Source organism: Podarcis pityusensis (assembly GCF_964106645.2).
Source record: "Podarcis pityusensis genome assembly, chromosome: 5".
Taxonomy (NCBI): domain Eukaryota; kingdom Metazoa; phylum Chordata; class Lepidosauria; order Squamata; family Lacertidae; genus Podarcis; species Podarcis pityusensis.
In genome coordinates, this window is record NC_138032.1 from 74,199,284 (window position 1) to 74,220,481 (window position 21,198).

The 21,198-nt window shown below is 43.9% G+C and overlaps 1 protein-coding gene across 3 annotated transcripts in view; it reads right to left on the minus strand.

The window, feature by feature from the left end:
* The window catches only part of ARID5B (AT-rich interaction domain 5B), a 182,154-nt gene extending 161,429 nt beyond the window's left edge, over nt 1–20,725 (minus strand). Inside the window, exons 1-2 of one of the 3 annotated variants that reach the window (XM_081004866.1) lie at nt 20,705–20,725; nt 18,503–18,757 (exon numbers count right to left, since the gene is read on the minus strand). Coding sequence is in view for 2 of the 3 variants with exons in the window: in XM_081004865.1 (XP_080860991.1) it covers nt 18,503–18,757; nt 19,208–19,228 (276 nt within the window). In the remaining variant the exon portion in view is untranslated. Of the gene's footprint in view, nt 1–18,502; nt 18,758–19,207; nt 19,702–20,704 lie in introns of those variants that run through there. The other 2 variants (XM_081004865.1, XM_081004864.1) reach the window with 2 other exon arrangements.
* Between the last annotated feature and the right edge of the window lie 473 nt (nt 20,726–21,198).

Below are 21,198 nucleotides of genomic sequence, written 5' to 3' on the forward strand. Positions count from 1 at the left end.
GACCAAATAGACAATGGTGTACTCTCAAGCCACCCAAAAAATTACAGGTTATTGTGGGTTGGGGTGGGGATAATGTTTCTTTAAGAATCAGTGATCAACACTGAATGAAGACTTTTTCGAGGCAGGTGTACTGAGTGTGCCATGTGAAGGCAAATGGGGAAATGGTGCTCGATAGAATGTAGATGAGGCCTCCATGCATTCTGCATCACTGAGACAATTCTCAGTCGAGAAGATTGAAGATTAGCTGACCTAGATCATCTTCAAGATTACCAAACATATTCCGTAACTTCACGGGTATATCAGAAAAACCAACTTACTTTATTTTATTTTCTTTCTTTCTTTCTTTTTTTTGGGGGGGGGGTGTTCAGAGCATTCCAACCTTACTTTTTTGAGCAAAATATAATGGAAAATAAATTACAACTGATTGCTCCTTTGCAGCAGCTGAGGTTAGGTTTGCAATTATTCAGCACAGCCAATTACTCTTTGCAAGGAGTTGCCTTTAGCATAAGACATGCTATGACAGGTAAGTGGCTTTGGCGATAGCACACTTCTGAAAGAGATCCCTGTATTGCAGGGACTAAATGACCCTCGTGGTCCCTTCCAACTCTACAATTCTATGATTCTATGAATAAGACACAGTGAAGTGACGGGCTTCCAAAGGGAATGGCTCTTTCTAAACATCCACAAGACTAGGATCTGGTAATGAAACTGGCAACCAATATTTGACTGCAGATGGATGATGATGATGATGGTGGTGATGATGATAGAACCTTTAAGACATTCAGTCCTGGATCCTGACCAATCTGAATCTACCTCTAGCAACTTGGCAACCCTGTCTTTATATTGCTGCTCCCTTTAAACAAGATGACAGCAAAACAGAGATGTTAATAACCACGCACACATGCAGGAACTTGGTATGTATATATGGTGACAGATGACTTACACAAATCTTTAAAAGATTAAAGGAATCGGCTGTATTGCATTGATGTCACCTGTAATTATATCTCTACATAGACGAGAAGAACCACCCAGGCTGCATGCTTACTTTATGTATTTAAATACCCAACAACAGTAAATGCAGATTAAGTATTTATTTACCTGCTCACTTTCAAGTTTTTTTTTCAAAAAAATACTGCCCGTCTATACAAATCAGCACTACCATAGACTAATGTCTCAGAGACTGAGCAGAGAGGCAGCTGAGATCTTATATCTTAGCCAAATCAGTCAACCTTAGGCAAGCCAATACGGTATTTCATGTCAGCCTCAGTCCTTTCAGCCCCAGACTATCCCTACTCTGCAATATAGGGGTGAGAACACTGGCCCTCCTTCTAAGAGTGTTGTAAAGATCTCTCAGTAATCCTTAAGTGCTTTCAACACTCAGAACATACTGTTTTAATCCCTTGCGGCAATACCCCCAGAGCATATGTAGTAAGGTTACCAGACGCCCGTTTCCCAGGGACAGTCCCCATACAAAATCCACTGAAGTTGAAAAGTGTCCCCGGATTCACTGAAAAAAATCTGGTAACCTTAACATGTGGGGCACTACCTAGATGAATTTGAGTTACATCGGCTTAAAGGTAAAGGGACCCCTGACCATTAGGTCCAGTTGTGGACGACTCTGGGGTTGCGGTGCTCATCTCGCTTTATTAGCCAAAGGAGCCAGCGTACAGCTAGGTGGGCAGGAGCAAGGACTGAGCAACGGGAGCTCACCCCATCGTGGGGATTTGAACTGCCAACCTTCTGATCGGCAAGCCCTAGGCTCTGTGGTTTAACCCACAGCGCCACCTGCATCCATACATAGGCTTAGGTGTTTGCATTGGACTGTACCTCTTAAAGCAATTAACTACCGTAGAAGGAAAAACTCAGTTAGGGTTGCCAACTTTGTTTGCCAGACCTCGCTCCTCTGCTGCTTTTTATAGCAGTTCCACCTGCCAATATTCTAGCCTTCTGTATACAGTATGGGGGAAAGCTTCACCTGCTGTTTCCTGCAGATCAAACTTCAGGTAAAGCTGCAATAGCAGGACAGGTAACCTTCCCTACCTCCCCCCAACCCCAACCCCCCCCCGGTCATCTGGCAATTCTAATCCTGATAATATTTGCAGCATCCAACTGGCCTCATTTTAACGAAATCTAGCGACTGTGGTCATGCTGCTTGGGGGGGGGGATTTGGATACAAAAAAGAATAAAATTGTCCTGTGAAGTTGAAATGATGTTCTATGAAGAGTCTCTGGCCAACGCTCTCCCCAAGATTCATTATTAAGCTGCAAATATTATGTCACTGTTGTCTAAGCAACCACCGGCCCCGTCTTCCAAAAGTGAAGAAATTGAGATTGCCTGACTCAGCAGATGGCTGGGGTGCCTGTCTCCAAGAAAAGGAGGGTCAGGTAGTTAAAGCAGGTTTTAAAAGCAGCTTATTATATTTTAAAAGAAAGGGGAATTATGCACTAGGAAAGAAAGCCTGTCTCTTTGCACAGAAAGATTGTAACAGGGTCTTGCCATAACAGGTTATATGCTGCCAAGAACATAATATATATGAGAAACCGTGAGGGAAGTGATAAAGAATTGCAGTGGAGACACGGCAACATTTCTGCACGCTGAGGATGTTTTCTTTCCAAACACCTCCAAGGGTCATTCAAGGAATTTTGGAGCTCGGGAATAATTTGAACAATGGTTTGGTGCTCCACTGGGGAAACCCAGCCAGATGGGCGGGGTATAAATAATAAATTATTATTATTAAAATTATAATAGTAATATCTAAAGAGACATGGCAGAAAACCTCTGGCTGATAACAACAGGTGATGCTGGCTGCCATTTATCTGACAGTATAATAATTTGCATTAGACAAGTCTCTTCAGTTTCCCCCCACCCCCATTCTTTTGCGGTAATCAGGATAAACTTTGCCACACAAGATAGCAAGGGTGGCAGATTTTATAATTGAGTGCATTGCTGCTAACACACCTGTTCCCACACAGGAATAAAAAGCATAATTGGTGTATGAATTCAGATGTTCACTCAGAAGTATGTATCACAAAATCAATGTGATTTGCTCCTAAGTGGACACAGGACTCCAATGCAGGCTTCTCACAGTGTGGCATACTTCTGAATAAACATGCTCCTAGCTTATTACAGGTTAACATTACAGAGAAAATAAACAACAACAACAACAGGATTTATACACCACACCTTCTTCCGGGGGTGGGCAAACACATCAATACTAATACAATTAAAACTTCTAAAATGCAGTACAGTATAAAAGAACCGTCTGAAAAACAAGAATTGGCCCTCAAACCAATAATTTTGAGGTGACAGGGGACAGAACTTTCAGCCAGCATATGCTTTGGTAGAAAGGAATGTTTTGAAATTCCTTCTTAAAGTTAATAGTGGGGGGAGGCACCTTTCAAGAGAAGGCATACCCCAATGGGGGAACGCCACTGAAAAGGGTCTGTCACAGGTCCCCACCAACCAGGCAACCCCCAGAGGTGGCAGCACCAACAGGACCTCGTTTGTTGCTCATAAGGCCCAAGATAGTGGATATTGAGGCAGGCACTCTTCTAGGGCCTTGGATCCCAAGCCATTTAGGGCCTTGTGGGCTAGTACTACTAGAAAGCCCCTCCAGACTGCCATTTTATTGCTGGTATATTCTGCATCATGTTCTTGACACAAGAGAGCACCAGTGCTGGATTTAATCTGCTTGCATTTGTTCTGAGGTGCTTCCTCAATGTGACCGCGTTATTGCTGTCCTCGGGAGTTATCACACAAAAAAAGTGGAACTAAAACAAACCAGAACCTTTGCGATATTAAAAAGTCACTGTGTTTCAGATTCGGACCTAAGGCTAGGCTATGGCAAAGTAGACGCTGAATTTTGAGGCTCTAAACTAATGGAAACTTGGGACTCACATGGTGGGTACATCAAGCACATGACAAGGAATATGAGAAGTGATTCTCATGCGATCAGTACTCACTTTAAAAATAAAACAAACAAACTTTTTTTAAAAAAACCAGTTTCTCTCTAGCGTTGTCACCACAGCCCCTGGAACATCTGGTTCGACAGTAAGACTACAAAGGCCCACCAAGGGAACATGTTCTTGCCAGAAACCCTTTAGTACACCCCAAATTGGTCGCAAGTTAGTTACTTGCTTGCTTGTTTGTTAAACTATCCAACATGTATCTATTTGTGGCCTGAGAGAAATACAAGTAACAAGGACAGGATCTATTTCTGCCAAAAATTATGCGGAAAAGAGGTGCTAAGAGTCCTTCACTGTTAGAACAGGCCATTTCAGGTTACAGTGGGAGCAATCAGAATTGTTAATGGTTCCCTATGTTAAAATAAAAATAAAAATAAAAAACCTGCTCTGCAAATAGAAAACTAGCCCACCAGAATAGGTTGGGCTGAGTTTGGTACTGTTTGTTGCTGTTTTTAACATAGGACGCATGAAAAAAAATGTTCTACACTGAGATAGTACAGTCCAATGTACGGCCTCACGATTCTACCACCTCACTTGGCTGCATGTGAGGCCTAGGACTCAAAAATGTACATTTCACAAATGTAATGAAATCTCTCTCACACAAAACTTTTTAATCGCACCTCTCAGGTTTCAGTGCCTTGAACTCTAGAGAGCATTTGAACAAACTACTTTTCAGTCTAAGCAACTACACTGGTGGCTTCCCAGAAAGATGTTTAGAGGGGAAGACCCACACGTTACTTGTTACGGTGACAAGCCAGGCCATTTTGGCAGAACGTATATACACCATACGATGTGAAAAGATGAGTGCGCACATGCGCACATCTATATTCAGTGCTTTCCCCCCCTAAAAATATGTTTAAGGGTACTCTCATTTTCCTACTCATATTCAAATACTGCCCCTCAATGAGGCCAAACTCAGATTTACAAAATGTTTAGGGGTATGCGTACCCCTGAGTCCCCCCAGAAAAAAGCAGTGTGTGTGTGTGTGTGTGTGTGTGTGTGTGTGTGTGTGTGTGTAATCCTTTCCTTCCTTAGCTTAGTGAAATAGGTCTGAAACAGACAAAAATGATTCCAAAGAGGCACATTTTATTGCACACACAGCATTGGTAGGGCAGAAGAGTTAACTTCTGAGCAAGGCAAGATGTCATTCCCGCCTGAAGAATGCTATGCAGCTCAAAAGCTTGCTACTGTGTGTTATGCAACATTGGTGGTTCAATAGAAAGGATCACCTGAACCATATGTAATCTAGTCTAATCTGTTAAAAGGTGACTGACACTCCTTCCTCTTTCAGAATATGCATGATAAAGGAAGCAGGCAATTTGTTTTACACAAGAGTTATTCCCGTAACCTACAAAGGACTCAGTGTCCATAAATGGGTGTTGTCATGCTGTAGTAAATTTTTTTTGGGGGGGGGGGAGGCATAGGAAACATAGCTAAGCTTTTTATCTGCCTGGTATCACTGGGAGCTACTAGAGTGTATTGTTCAAGTATGAAGCAATGCCCCCAGTTCAAACCTCAGCAAGAAACTCACTGCCTGTTACATCCCAGATAACAGTATACAGTGGTACCTCGGGTTAAGTACTTAATTTGTTCCGGAGGTCCGTTCTTAACCTGAAACTGGTCTTAACCTGAAGCACCACTTTAGCTAATGGGGCCTCCCGCGCCGCAGCAGCACGATTTCTGTTCTCATCCTGAAGCAAAGTTCTTAACCCGAGGTAATATTTCTGGGTTAGCGGAGTCTGTAACCTGAAGCATCTGTAACCTGAAGCGTTGGTAACCTGAAGCGTATGTAACCCGAGGTACCACTGTAATAAGCAAAACCTACGTATCTTTATACCATTTTCAAAGACTGCCATTGCTAAGTTAAGACTGTACGTATAATTTGAAGGCTGCATTATGACTGGATATTTGGAATTAATCCTCCCTGGGCATTTCAATTATCCCAGTTGAGTAGCAGCTTTTGCCAACAGGAAGGGGCTATCCAGGAGACAACCAAGAGAAGCATGGCATTTTAAAAGCAATAATGCTATGATTGCTGAACCCGAACACATGCAAATTGTAAGTTTAATTAACTGACAATCATCTCCAAGACATAAAGAATTGTCATTTGTAGTTTGACAAAGAAAACTGTGCATATGGCATTCTGGAAGACATACGACAAGCCTTCCATCTGTGGAATATGACTGTGCAACTTACGAGTTGCCAGATACTAATACTCAGCATTTATATCACCCGCTCTGAGTGTTTCATACACTTGGCTTAGCTGTAATATTGGAATATATATTGAGAATGCTGGCTGGTGGGTTCTGGTCCATAGCCTATGGACGGCACCACTTTGACTCCCTTTGGTACAAGGTTCCACATGCTCAGAGACATGTTTAAACCATGGAACAGGTGCATATGCAGGCAAAACTAACATGCCACGCACCCTTGTCCTGAGAATATGCTGCTGGGATGCTAGCATTTCACAACTAAAGGTCCCTAGGTGATCTGGGAGCCTTCCCTGCTGCAGAAGCCTGTACTAGAACAAGAGGTCGATGGAAGGAGCCGTGCAACTAAAAGTGTGGTCCCACAACCAGAGGTGAGTTTAGGGCAGCGCAACTGCACGGGGCGCCGAGCCTAGGGGTTGCCACCGGGTGTTGAAACTATAACATAGTGAATTTAGCAGAATGGAAGGCAAGAAATGGGGAGGAGCCAAATTTTGGCCTCATGCAGGGTACAGCTGAAATTTGAAAGACCCTTGTCCGCCGCTGTCACAACCCTTTTCTTGTTAATGTTGCCGCTTCACAGCTGTGACATCAGAAGTGTCACAGCTTCTGCTTGTAGCAGACGGGCAATTTTAACGTGGAGCTGTCAGGTTCATAGCTCAGTCTCTTACAGTGCCATCCTACGCATGTTTATTCAGAAATAATTGTCACTGTGTTCAATTGGACTTACTCTCTAGTACATGTGTTAAGCACTGCAGCTACTGCATTGTACTAGAAAGCAGTGTTGCAATTTTTCTGGGCTATTAGTAAATCTTGCAGGGTTATAAGGGTCAAGTTTTGAAATATTATACTTTCTAATTTCTGCTGCAACTCCCATATAGTGTCTGTGTGTGTGTGTGTGTGTGTGTGTGTGTGTGTGTTTTCAATTAAGTTTCTATCTGCCACTGCAGACAGAAATTGTGACCAAGGGAGAAAATAAGGTTCAGTCACAATGTTTTCCTATCAGATGGCCTACTGAACTCCAGGAACCATTTATGTTTAGGCAAGTTGACAAGCAATTTATTGCTCTTTTTGCCTTCTCTGGTTACCCTGAGAAAAGCTTTTTTGTGCAGATTACATACATATTTTTCTTACCAAGCAGTAATATACACTGCGTTACTCGAATGAAAATTATGCAAGCTGATTTCTTTTTTGGCTTTTGTTTGCATTATGCCCCATTGTGCTGGGAAAAACAATATGTGCTTTAATTAGCAAATATCTGTAAATAATTTACTCACTACTGAGTGCAACAGAACAATGGGGGCAGTTTTCACATACATCTACTGAGTCTGTACACTGGGTTTCTTGCCATAATCTTCTATTGTTTGATATCTCTATCAATCAGTACATCATTCACAGCCAACATTAAAATGTGCAGAAAGAATCCAAGGCTCACAGCGTCACAATAGCAGCCCCAAGGCAAACAGTGCCCACTCTTTTAAAAAAAGAAAAGAAAATCTATTGCTTTTGCATGTAAAAGAATATGTGTGTGTGCGCACGCGCGTGCACACACACACATCAGAATCTTCTTCCAAAGGAAGACAAGAAAATGCCTTGAACTTTCAGACCCACTAATTAAAATTTGTCCTGTTGCCCCAGTCAATCAATCAACTGATTGATTAATCTATGACAGCCTTCCCCAACCAAATATCCTCCAGATATTTTGGACTATAAACATTCGTCAGTCTCAGCCAATTGTCTGGGATGACGGGAGTTGTAGTCTAAAACATCTGGAGCACACCAGGTTGAAGAAACCTGGGTTAAAACTGATAATCCCTAACAGTTATAATACTTAGCATTTTTGTAGCACTTCATAGCAGCAAACCACTTCACGTGTGTTATGGCCAGCATTATCATCTCAATTTTTGCATTTGTGATAGCTTCCTTAAGGCGACCTTGTGAATTCATGGTAGAGATAACACTGGAATGAGGAACTTCCTGGCTGGAAGCTCAGTTTCTTATGGCAGCAGCAACATTTATTTGTGTCTACTACCTTCACGTATAAAACACAGGGCAACGTGCTCTAATTTTTACGAGAGACATGCATGGGTGATGTAGAGAGATGTAAGCACATGCCAATCTGTATGTTACCTCCTTTTATGAGTTACTGAACCATTCGAGAACAGAATTAGGACATCATAATTCTGTCAAGATAATATTATTGGACCAAGATGCAATGTCATTACACTAAGTTCTGCAATTGTGACAGTCTTGCCTTTAGGGGGACATTTGTGTGTGCTAGGGAGTAGGGATGTTAACAAAGGTGTGTTTAGAAATCCGAGTAATTAATCACCTCCATGCCTTTGTGCCACCTTCCCATGGTAAATACCATCTTTATTAAAGGGCTCTGTTTTCCTTTCCCACTCCTGCATGCCACTATTTTCAAAATGCAAAAAACTGTATCACGTTCCACATGTGACAAGCACCTGTGCAAAGCCACCTGAGCCTACTGCAGACTTGCAGATATATCTGAATAAAGATCCAATATCAAAGGGACTACAGTCATACCTTGGGTTGAATGTGCTTCGAGTTGCGCTCCGTGGCAACCCGGAAGTCACGGAGCACGTTACTTCCAGGTTTCGCCACTTGCGCATGCGCAGAAGTGGCAAAAAGCAACGTGCGCATGCGCAGACGTGCCGTCGCTAGTTACGTTTGCTTCTAGATGTGAACAGGGCTCCAGAACGGATCTCGTTCGCATCTAGAGGTACCACTGTACTTCATTCAAACCTCCACAGTTTGTATTTTATGAGTGAATTCCTATGAGCGTATTACTCATTTTGCATTATTTGTTGCTGTTGTTTTTCAAAGAAAGAGAGGTCTCTTTATGTCAGCTGTCCCTTTCTTAGGATTCAGCAGAGCCGTTCCAGCATTGATGGGTTTTCTGTGTCGACTCAGCAGTTTGTTAATTGGCGTATTTTGCCCTCCCCCCAAAAAAGTAGTTATTTTACAAATGAGAGGACAAAAAAAAGGAGGAATTTATATTACTCTCAGAAATCCCAATTATTTAAGATGCCAAAATAATTTTAAAGTGTGTATTTTCCCCCACTCCCTTCTCCCAGCTTATTAACACCTTTTTATATCTCCTTACAGGTGCAGGGAATCTGAGCACTCTTTTGCCTAACATGGCCAGGCCCCATCACTCCAGGAACTTTACTCCACAGTCTGGCTCACTGCCAACATCAGAGCTTGGCTGGGAAATTGCCTGAAGTAACAGAGCACAGGGAGGTGAGATGAGGGGGGTGGCTCTCTTCATAGGTATACAGGAAGATGTCTTATACCAAATCACATCCTTGGTCCATCTACCCCGGTATCGCCTCTTCAGTGGGGCAGGGAATATTTTTTTCATGGGTAATTGTTTAGAGCAGTGGTTCCCAATTAACTAAGTATTGTGGGCCCCCTGTTTTTCAAAAGCCAAGCTATGGACACCCCTCGTTTTGAAAATGTTGATAAGTTTTCATTATGTGAATAGGGCCACGGAACCCTGAGTGGGTTACGTGGACCCCCCTGGAGCCCACAGACCACCAATTGGAAGCCAGTGGTCTAGAGCAGTGTTTCTCAGCCGTGGGTCCTCAGCTGTTGTTGGGACTACAATTCCCATCATCCCTAGATAGCAGGACCAGTGGTCAGGGATGATGGCCCTGGTGGTTCTCAAACTTTTTCCTCTGGACTACAGTTTCAGAATAAAAAATTGCTCATGCCACCCCAATTTTATTTATTTATAAGAAACACACTGGAAAACAAACAGAAACAACTCCAAGCAGTGCTTGATTTATAACAGAACACGACTACTTTATAATAAGATCATGGGGCATGATCATGAAAGTATACAACAATGCAGCTACAGAAGAACATGAATCATTCCCAAAATATAATTCTAAATGAGCCTCTTACATATGTACCTTAGGAACGTAAACAAACTTAATAAGAGGTATGGGCTTGCTTTGGCCGGGTAATCTCATTTATATTAGGTCTAATTTGAGACTAACAAACTCTCATCTCCTCATTAACACAAAGAAGCCTTTATCTTTTCTGACGTTTCACATTTGTCAGAGTTGAAAAATCCTCGCTCACAACAATATGTCGTGCGGAACTGCAGAAGAACAGCCAATGCTATACTCTGTTCGAACAGCAATTCTGAACCACAACTAGGATTGTCCTCGGTATCCCATGATGCTCTTGCTCTCATTGAAAAAAATGTATCTATCCACATTCTGCGAATAAAATAAATAAATAATAGGCTATACTACACTGAAATGTTTAAATGCTTCTTTGATTGTCCTTGAATCTTGGTGCCACATTTGCCATCCTCTCCTGCCACACCAGTGTGGCACATCACACCCTTGGAGAAGCGCTGCTCTAGGATTTCAGAGAACAGCTTTTCACTGCCCCCTCCCAGAAAACATGTTGGCTACAGCCCTGCTTCCACATGTTAAGTTAGCACTACTGGTCCAACACTGCAGTCACTGCCAGCATCCTCTTGAGCTACTGACAACATTGCAGTGATGAAGTAGGAAATGCCACTTGTATTACTAATCAAATATACACCTGTCTCTGTAGAGTTAAAGCCCAATTGGGTTTAGTGGGGGGGGGCACACACACAGGATACAAAGAAAAGGCATTTAAATCAAGCATTTAAGGTTGCTCTAAGAGTTTTGGGCATTATGTCAAATGCTGATGAATGCCCCAACAAGCACTTTCAGGGTTCGATTTCTCCAGAACCCTTACCTGTGAACAACCATTGCTCCCCTTAGGAAGAGTAAATACCCTAAATTAAGACACCTAAGAGGCTGAACCAGAATATGCTTTCTCCTTCCTAAGCATTTTGTACATGTGTTAATATTAGGAATCACAAAATCTATACGCGCTTTAGCCTCCTGAGCAATTCAGTAAGTATGATTAAGGGATAAAGTAGCACAGGCGCAAACACACACACACACAGCCAATTTATCTCACTTGTGCTTAGGAATATACTACTGTGTAACTAAGCAACTAAAAATAAAGTATAGCCTAATTAATTCGCCCCTATGCTTATTTAAAACACTCAATTAGAACTTTTTTTTTGAAAAAAAGAAAAACCCCATCTTGCTCAGTATCTTAATATGCTTGAGGGTGTAGCATGTAAAAGCTTTTTATTCTCCAAAGACAAGAGTTTAATGTTTGCGTCACTTATCAAATTGGGAACAGCAACTGCAAAAAAAACTTTTAAAAATACTGGCTGCAATCAGAGGCATACCTAGAGCTTGGTGAAATTGGCCCCCACCAGGGGTACAAATAATGCTACTAATCCTTTTGAATCTCTGTGGTAAGATGGGGAATCACAGAATGGTAGAGTTGGAAGGCTCATAGAGCCCAAACCCTCCCCCCCAAATACGGTAATATTTTGCCCTTCCTTGGGTTCTAACCCATGACCCTAAGATTCAGGGTCTCATGCTCTACCGACTGAGCTATCTCAGGACTAAGCTGCGGCCCTCCAGAGGGTATTGGATTGTGACTCCCATCATGGATGACCAACGGTCAGGAAAGATGGGGATTGGAGTCCAATAACCTCTGGAGGGCCACAGCTTCCCCATCCATGTGCTTGAGGCAAAGTTTCAAGGAGTGATTATGCAATTATCAATTTCAGGAGCAGCTCGCGATAAATGTCAAACGTGCATCTCTAATGCTGCAATTACAGGTCTGCCTGATTTGTAAATGTGAATTAATTTGAGCATGCACGCATGGGAGATAGATGCTGCATTAGCATGATCCCCTGCCCGTCCCCATCGTGCTTTAATAAGTGGAATATGCATGCCTGAAAGGTGTTGCCATTGCTGATGGAAGCAGATGAGAAAGGACACACCCTTTGGAAGTCTACAGGAGGGCCTCAAATTAAGCCAAGGGTGCAAAAAGTCTAATTACCTTTTAAAAACTCAAAATTCCCACATGGGGAGAATGGCAGAATTTCCCTCTAAACACAGCAAAAAAGTAACTGGGTCTAAGGAAATCCATAATACAGTATCTGGCTATAAATCCAGTAACATCTTAGCATTATTTATGGAATGCTTTTGGCAGTTCAAAGCATTTCAGCCCAGAAGACTCATCATCTCGGTAATTCTTACAACCAGCTTGTAAAGTTTGTCAGAATTCTTACTTCAAATTGCAGATTGGACAGAAGGGCTGGAATTTCTGGATGACACCCAGAGGGGTTTTTTTTTAAGCTCCTACTCATAGCTGCAACCCTACACCAGCTCTCACCTAGCCTAGTGTTCACTATCCAGACCAGTAGCTGCTCTCCCACATCTTAGCTGGATGCCATTCCTAGCTCTGCTTTGAGAGATGCCAGAAATTAACCTGGGACTTGGATGAAGGTATGCACTCTGCAAACTGAATGACCTATGAGTCATCACACACACACACACACACACACACACACACACACAACTGTAACAAAATGCACATGTAAACAACAGATTTGAGGCTGCCATTCAACATATAACTGGGACTAAGTCCAATTGGAACTTAATAGGAATTACTTCTGAGCAGACATTAATAGGATTCTGCTGTTGGACCACCATTTTTACTCTCAAATCATTCAACAGACCATCCCATCTGTGGTGAGCTCATCCTCCGCAAGAAATGGGTCTTATTCCGTCATGATGAACTCGATGTACAATTCCCTTCCAAATCCACTCCACTTTCAGTGCAATCCTATACATGTCTACTCAGAAGTAAATCCCCTTGAGTTCAGTGGCACTTACCCCAAGTAAGTGGGTAGAGGACTATGACCTGAAGTCTATCAGTAAAAAAGAAAATGGGGGGAAAGTGGAGCTCCAGGAATAAGCTACTGTTACCCGTTGTTGGTATTCATAAGATGCATAACTAAGGCTGCAATTCCATATCATTTTACTGAATCCCATTGAATTCAGTGGGGCTTACTTCGGAGTAGGGTTGTGCTGTTCAGCCAGTAAAACTGTAGTCCTACTGATGTGAAGTTGAAATAGTGTTGCTTTTCTTAATGATTTGCTTAAGTGAATTCGTGGAATTACATTACATGTCAGCTGGGCATGAAGCAATACTTAAAAGTTAGTCTCAAAATGCAAATATTAACTCAAAGCAATTCCTGAGAAGCTAGGCAAGTCAGGTATCAAGATCACGGAGATAAAAATGTCTAGAATTAAACTGCAATCCTTGGCATACTTAGCTGCGAGTAAGCTTCGCTGAATGCGATGGGGCTTACTTTTGAGCAAATATCCACAGGATAGTGCTGCTAGTTCCCACACACATGTGATATGTAGCTAGGCCCTTTCCACTCTCATACCTTAAAGTTTAGTATATTTTTGCTAGATGTGAGCCTTTTCTAGCTTCGCAAGTTAAATTGGTTACCTATAAATGCAGAAGAGATGAGAGGGATTGCACAATAGGAGTTGCTGGTGTTTGCACCCAACTCTGATCAAATCAAACCAAACACACAGCGGTCCATTGAAACATGTCATCAAAAGCAACGTACTAAGGCTACAAGGCTACACGTAATTTTCTGGAAACAGGCCACATTGTACACACTGGAAACTTACATCTGAGTAAATATGCACAGGATCGGGGTACAAGCCTATGTGTACAGTACACACTACGATTTCTGTCCTACTGAACTTAGGGGAATTTATTTCTCAGTAAACAAGCATGTGATCTGGCTGTCAGGGGGGCAGTTCACACAGCATGCCATTTCCTACCCAAACCCCACTGCAGTTTTGTCCTGTACGGTAAAAAAAAAAAAAGTACACATCTATTTCACCATGCACACACATCGCAGAACAGAAAAACCACGTGCCTTTCACAACCCACATGTGAGATTGACAGGCACTGTTCTCTTCAGAACTGCTTTCTGTAAATGAATAGCACAAAGTAGTCCGGATACACACACACTTTGCAACCTCATCCTATAAAACAGATGCAGCTTGGATATTACCAATCTGATAAATTTATAAATAACCACTTGCAGTTCTCATTAGACATGCAATACACATGCATGCACACACGTGACTATCATTCAGTCTCCAAAGAGCTGTGATAAGATCCAGTGCTCTGCTAAACATTGGTTTTGCTCAGAGCAAGTGCCTCTGTTGACCTTTGACCTCACAAAAAAAATGCTGACACCATAGATTTACAATCCACATAATGAAAAGCAGGGGGGGGGGGGCAGCTCAACCACATTTTATCTACTGTGCTTAACATATAATTATATTTTGCCACACAGTTCTTTCCCTAAGCCCTGTTGCCTTCTCTCTAAATTATACCAAGCGCAATTCTTCCATGTCCAGGACGCAGACGTACAAAGGGTTACATGAGACTTTGTTAAAAACGGCCTCATCTCTCAGCTTCAGAAATAGCTGTTGATGTCATTTACATAAAAGAATTATTACTGTGGTTAAGTTACTTGAAATAACTGCTCTCTGTACCGAGAAAGAATGCTGAAATGTTTCCCTTAAGAAAGAAACTGCCAATCAGCAAGCTTTTTCCCCCTCTTTTTCGTAGTTGTCTCTGCTGAACATTCACGAACGGAATTTTATCATCTAAAACAATTTAAAGATTTTTTTTAAAAAAAATCATTTTGGTGTCTATAAACAAGTTAATAGAGTAAGTGAAAACAAAGTACAGTTCTTAATGGGAGTGTTATGTTGCCCTCTCTAGGCCTTGGCTCTAAGTACACGTTTCTATAGGCTCCTTGCCAAACAAGTATCAGTGTGTGCAGTTGCTGTTTCTGCTGCTGCTGCTGCTACTCTGCTAATGAATGACTAACTGAGGCCAGCGGGGAAAAATTACATCACTGGGGTGTAAAACTGAACCACATCAGGAAAATTTTCTATACCTGCTTCACATACAAGTCGTAAGCATTCCATGCGAGGCATTTGCATGCATCATCTCAAGGTGTGTTATTATCTCCATAAAAAATGATTTTCTCATACGGCTGAATAATTCAGAGACGCCTCAGTCAAGGGCCCCTAATGAAATATACCCAGTATAATCATGCAGCTAATTGCTAGCAGTTTGCATTTACTTATTTATTTTTTAAAAAACCTGAAATCATGCATAATATTAGGAATGCAGATGCAGATGAGAATCCCTGAATCAAAAGAACACTCTGGCTTGTAATGGTCGGATTAATTTCCTCTGATGTTCATACCACAGTAACATGAGATGGTCATTAAGGCATATTAAAATGATTTGTGGCCCATCCCCCACCCTTCCCAAACCCTTCCATATATACACTCTCACTCTGTGTGTTTGTGTGTGTGTGTGTGTGTGTGTGTGTGTGTATATTCACTGCACAAGATCTCAAAATACATTTTTTAATCCTTTCAGTCACGCAGCCCTGTTATACACACATTTACACCTCTCAATACTGCTTACTCCTAAGTATGTCTGCTTAGGAGTGTGCCCCTATTATCCTTTGGAAAGTTACTGGTATAGACTACATTCCTCAAGTTATGTGTTGAAAAGGACAGTCTTACTGAGTTGACTCCAGACTCAGTTTGGCTTAGACTCACTGGAAACAATGGGACACACAATTTCTCATGAGTCACTTAACCCCCATTGTACTGTAAGCATGACTCAGTCCCAACATGGGACTACTGAATTCAATGGAAGTAAGTCCTACTGAATTCAATGGAACTTAACCCCAAGTAAGTGGGGTTAGGGCTGCAGCCTACACCTGGATTCAGCCCACTGAAAAAAGGGGGTTATTCAGCAATTCATAAAGAACAGCCTGTAGCCCAAATTGTTCTTGTGCCCAACTGAACCCAGACGGATTAATTTCTGAGAATATGCGCAGAATTGCCCTGCAGTTCCTCACTGAACCAAGTGGCACTTACTTCGGAATCAGGCCGGCACTCAAATGCCTATGTATAAATATTTCTAAGTTTTCAATAGATGTGTTAAATTTAAAACAATTCAATAACATTTCCAATGGTTTCCTGTCTGGTTTAGTGGCCTATTATTCTTGTAGTCTTTTCAAGGGGAAGCGGGGAGGGAGAGAGAGAGAGAGAGAGAGAGAGAGAGAGAGGATATTTAATCCTTCCCCTTTCCAGATCACAGACCATGTTGAAGTAATAAATTTGAAAAGCAAATAATAAGTACTAGTGAAAAGAGGAGGGGGGAGGAGAGACAGCTGCAGGGGAAAGTTGAAGGGTGGGGGGAAGCCATGAGATGTCTGCAAAGGGGGGTCAACCTGGACAGGGTTTCTGGAGTCCTAACCATTCTTGCCCCTCCAACAACTTTTCCATATTCCAAAATGTCAATTCAAGAAAGGGCGTGGGGGGGGGGGGGGAGAGAGAGGGTGCCGATCAATCAAAAATGCATTTAGAGTACAGGACTAAAGCACTCTGTAGGCTGGGGGGGGGGGGATGTTAAATGCTCATAACGCGGCTCCTGACACAAGAAATTAAAGAAGGCATAATCCAAAAGGAGTCTTGATCGCGGAGCTGCTATGGGGGAGAGAGGAGAGGCTGTAAAGGGGGGGGGGGTGGAACTACAATTAACTCCATCAGACTATCGATTGTTGAAGGAACTGGCAGCTCGGCTTGTAAAGGAGGGCGGCGGCGGCGGCGGCGGCGACGACGTGGGTTGGGGGGGTCAGCATCGTGGACGTGAGGCAAGAGCTGCAAGCAAGCAGGCCGGCTCGGCCGGTTGTTGCCCCTCACCCCCCCCCCCCGCGCCTGCAAGGAGCCTCACATCTGGCTATTGTTATTATTCTGATGATGATGCGCCTTTGCAAATGCTCCCACCTCTCTCTCTCCGCATAAACACAGCGCCGCTCTTCGCCGGCCCTTAAAATAGTTCCTCCTCAGGAACACAGCGCAGAGTCAGCTGACTCGAGTAGCCAGCGGAATTGCGGGCATACATGAAATTACAGATCTGGAAGAATACAGTGTGAATGCGAGCCAGCAGCGCCGCCGCCTCCCTCCCTCCCTCTCTCTCTCCCGATCCGCCTCCCGCAGGCGATCGGAACGTCTCCACTCTCCCCCCCCCCCCCGGTCTCCGTTTTCCCTTTTGGGCTGCACCCGGGCACTTTCTCGGGTCTCAAAGTTTATTGGCTGCAGCCTGACAAGGTAGTCCACACGCGCAAAACCAAAGCCAGTCCCCGAAACACACACACGCCACACCTCTGCTTACTCGAAAGTAAGTCCGCGATCTTGCACCCAAGCTAGTCTGGGGAGGGAGCTGCAACCCCCACCCCCACCCCAAGGGTGCCTGATCCCGGCGTGGTTGGCTTGGAAACAAGTCCCGCGCAGCCCGAGTTTACTCGGAAGTAAGTTCAACTGTGTTCAATGGGGCTTCCAAGGAAACGTGCATGGGGATCTCAGCCTTACGAGAGAAGCCTCATTCAGACATCTGTACTCCCCCCCCCCCCGCAACGTACTCCTACCCCGCGCCACGCTTTTTCTGGAAAATGTCCACTTTTTATAGTAATTGTGTTAAGCCAGTACATTGAGGCAGGCATAATAACAATCATGACCGGGGAAAGCAAAGCGGGGCTCGCTGTTAATGCTTAACGTGTTTGTGCTGGTTACTGCACACCGGAGCGCTTTGAAATCCGCCCAGGCAGCTCTGCAAGTTATTTGAATGTATTATTTCCAGTACCTGTCATTTATCACTTTATTCAACACGTCTTTGCCAGCGAAATCGCTTTTGATCTCACTCGCTGCCTCCATTTCGTAATTTCCGCCTTCTTTCCAACATATCAAAAATACTTGAAGACCAAAAAAAACAACAACACCAAACCCACACATACACACCCTAAAAAAGAAGAACGGGGGGGGGGGAGGAGGAACGAAACCCTCCCGAGGTGTACAATGTTTAAATTCACTTTGCGGGGGGTGAGGTGTAGACACCCCCAAATACAAGCAACGAAGGGGAATCAGCAAGCATGTGACGAGGACGCTTCGACAGCAGCGTTAGAGGAAGGGGGGGAGAGGAGGAGGAGGAGGTGATGTAAGTAAAGATCACCTTCAACACAGAGGCAACCAAGTTATTGGGCTGCTTGCTTTAAAATATGAACATTCTGCGCAGTCCTCCTTTCTACAGATGACAGGCAAAGTCTGGCAGCAGCCACCCGCTGCAGCCCTTCCTTAATGGCACAAGCCCTTAAAAAAAACCAGAAGCTCACGTTGTCGGCAGAAAGGAACATTTCAACCCTGTCCTTTAATAAACATTACAAGCAAGGGAGGGGGGAGGCGGAAAAGAGAACAGAGAGAGAGACACACACACAATGACACAGGCACACACACACACCGAGAGAGAGAAACGTATGTTTACTACCTCGCCATGGTCACTGTTTCTGCCTTGGGGAGTATCTTCTGGTAGAAAATAAAGTTTGGAGCTGGATAAAAGTTGCCTGGAACTCCTTTCTTCCCACAGCAGCTGTAGCTCCGCTATGCAAATCGGATCCTCTGGCTTACATCTTACAAAGAAAAAATCGCCAAGGGACAAAATTCTTGGTCTGCCTTCAAGGTGGAACTGAAAAGCCTTGTAGAAAATGTACGGTCCGTGTAAACCACACGGAGATCCGACCCACTGGAAGGAATAAACAAGGGGTGGAGGAGGATGGGGGGGGGGGGAGGAGAGAGAAAAATAATAATAATCAGCAATCGCAGATCAATTCATTTAAAACACACACACAGCCAGTTCTGATCAGAACATACTGGAGAAAGACATTCATAAATCAAACACATGCTAAGAAATAATATCACAACCTCTAAGATGAGGAGGGGATTTGTTGAGGAGCCAGGCTGGTTTTCCTCCGAAGGGGGCAAAAAATCCGATCACAGTCACCATTATAATAATCTGTGTGTCTCAGTCTATATGATCAGCAAAGGCTTTTTTTTTTTTTTAAAGAGGGGATGGAATGGTAATTACAGGGGAAAAGTTCTTGGAAAGTTTGGGGGAGGTGAAGGTGGGTGTCTAGGGGATCCGGGGTGCCGGGATCTGGGGTGTAGAGGCGAAGAAGAGAGGAGAACCGAATACCTGAACTGAATTGGGCTCCATCTCGACGTTCTGAATTGATTGAACTCAACATTCTCTCCAAACTTGTTGGCTTGAATGGATTGCATCAGGTCCTGGCAGGGAAAAGCGATCTCTCGCAGCAGCCGGCTCCGAGCCTCAATATAAAACGCAAACCTTACACCCCCGGTTCGCCCAAAATATCCAAAAATCCCGCCGAGAGATGGTCACGACCCCCAATTTCCAAACCACGTAGAAAACAAGGGGCTTATAGCCCGGCTGCTACCGATCTGCACAGGTAATACCGGTCAATGCATAACCCAACCGCAGCTCAGAAGCCAATGGGTCCAGGCAAATTCGGGGTCTCGGGCGCTTTTAAAAATCTTGCAGCGCCCGAATCTCTGCAGAAACAGGATCGTATTCCCCCGGAGCCCCCGAAGTGCCAGACAAAAGGACCGTTCCATTTTTGCCGGGCGGAAAGGCGGTCTAGTTGAGCTGCTCATCTGACAGGACCTGCTTGTATATGTCTAATATAAAGAACATTTCCTGCAGAGAGTCAGAGGCGCTGTTCTTCTTTCTAATTCTCTTTAACAGATTTGCTTTTATTAGACATGTAGATTTGTTTGATAGTTAGATTACGTTCCCGTACTGCCATATTCCCCCCCCCACCCCAAGAAACTCTTGATCGGGTTAGAATAGATGCCTGGTGCTAGTATTTTAACGTGGGGACGGGGGCGAGAGAGCGAGAGCTGGGGGGAGAAAGTGGGTTATCGATTATATAAACATATAAATATTAATGCATTTGTTCTCTTTTGCAAAAGAGAGGGTTTGAAAGGGGGGGAGGAGGAGGAGCGGTGAGCGAAGGCTCCCAGAAGCACCCCCGATCACGGGATCTTGCGAGCGATATCGAGCAGGCAGCGAGCTATGATTGCATTTATTAAGAGGACAGAACAATAAACGCGGCATGATAAATCAATATGTGGGGACCGCTCGGCCCGGGGCTCCGCCTGATCGGCGTGTGTACATTCTTCCGATTTTCGAAGTACACGCACACACTCACATCCCAGTTACGTGTTTACAATGCAGATCTCCGGCAAGGGCGCGCTCAAATACTAATGTGTTTATATAACCAAGCGATACGGGAATACGGAGTTTTAAAGTGGCAGAGAATGCAGATTTCTCTCTCTCTCAGTAATAGTTCGAGGGGGAGAAGGAGGGAGGGCCAACCATTTGGAAACTCGTTCCATGTATCCCGAAATTAAAATTAGTAGCCGGGGCTCGGGGAGGGAGCACACACACACACACACACACACCCCCATAAGACAATCAGCTGCTTGTAATAGAGGTATTTATTTGCTTGATTGTTCCGGAGCTCTGCAAAGCAGCGTCCCTAAAAGGAAACTTGGGAGCCCCAGAACCAGGGTGCGAGGGGTGGGGTGGGACGCGGGATAGAGACCCGGGATAGCGAATGCAATCAAATAGCAATTTTTTTTCCAAAAAAAACTAAGCAAAAAAACACACCACCACCAGCAGCGATCTCCGATTTCCCACCAGCAGCCTATAGAAGGGAGGCGCTCCCCCCCCCCCACATCGCAGTGTTGATAGAAAATGGTGCATTCCTCTCTCTCTCCAGATTTTACACCGTTGGCACCAAAGCTAGCGTAGTTGATCTTCCAAAAAAAGGGGGGGGAAGAAAGGGGGGGGGATGAAATAAGCATGATGTACTATACGGGGAAATAAAGGTCTGTACAGTATGACAGTTGTAATCTGATCCGCGATAAAATTACAGGATGTCGAAATGACTGGCAAGCTATTTTTAACGCTTTCGCAACGTTTCACCTCTAAGTCACAGCGCCGGGTTGAAACAGGATTAGTTTAATGAATATTATATTCACGTGGATGAAATTAATACAGTCGGGAGGCGATCGGAGTGGGTGGGGTGGGGGGCTCGCGAGATCGTGGGACGTGGATCTTCATTGATTTAAGAGGTTTACGTCGGATTCCTGCCCCCCCTT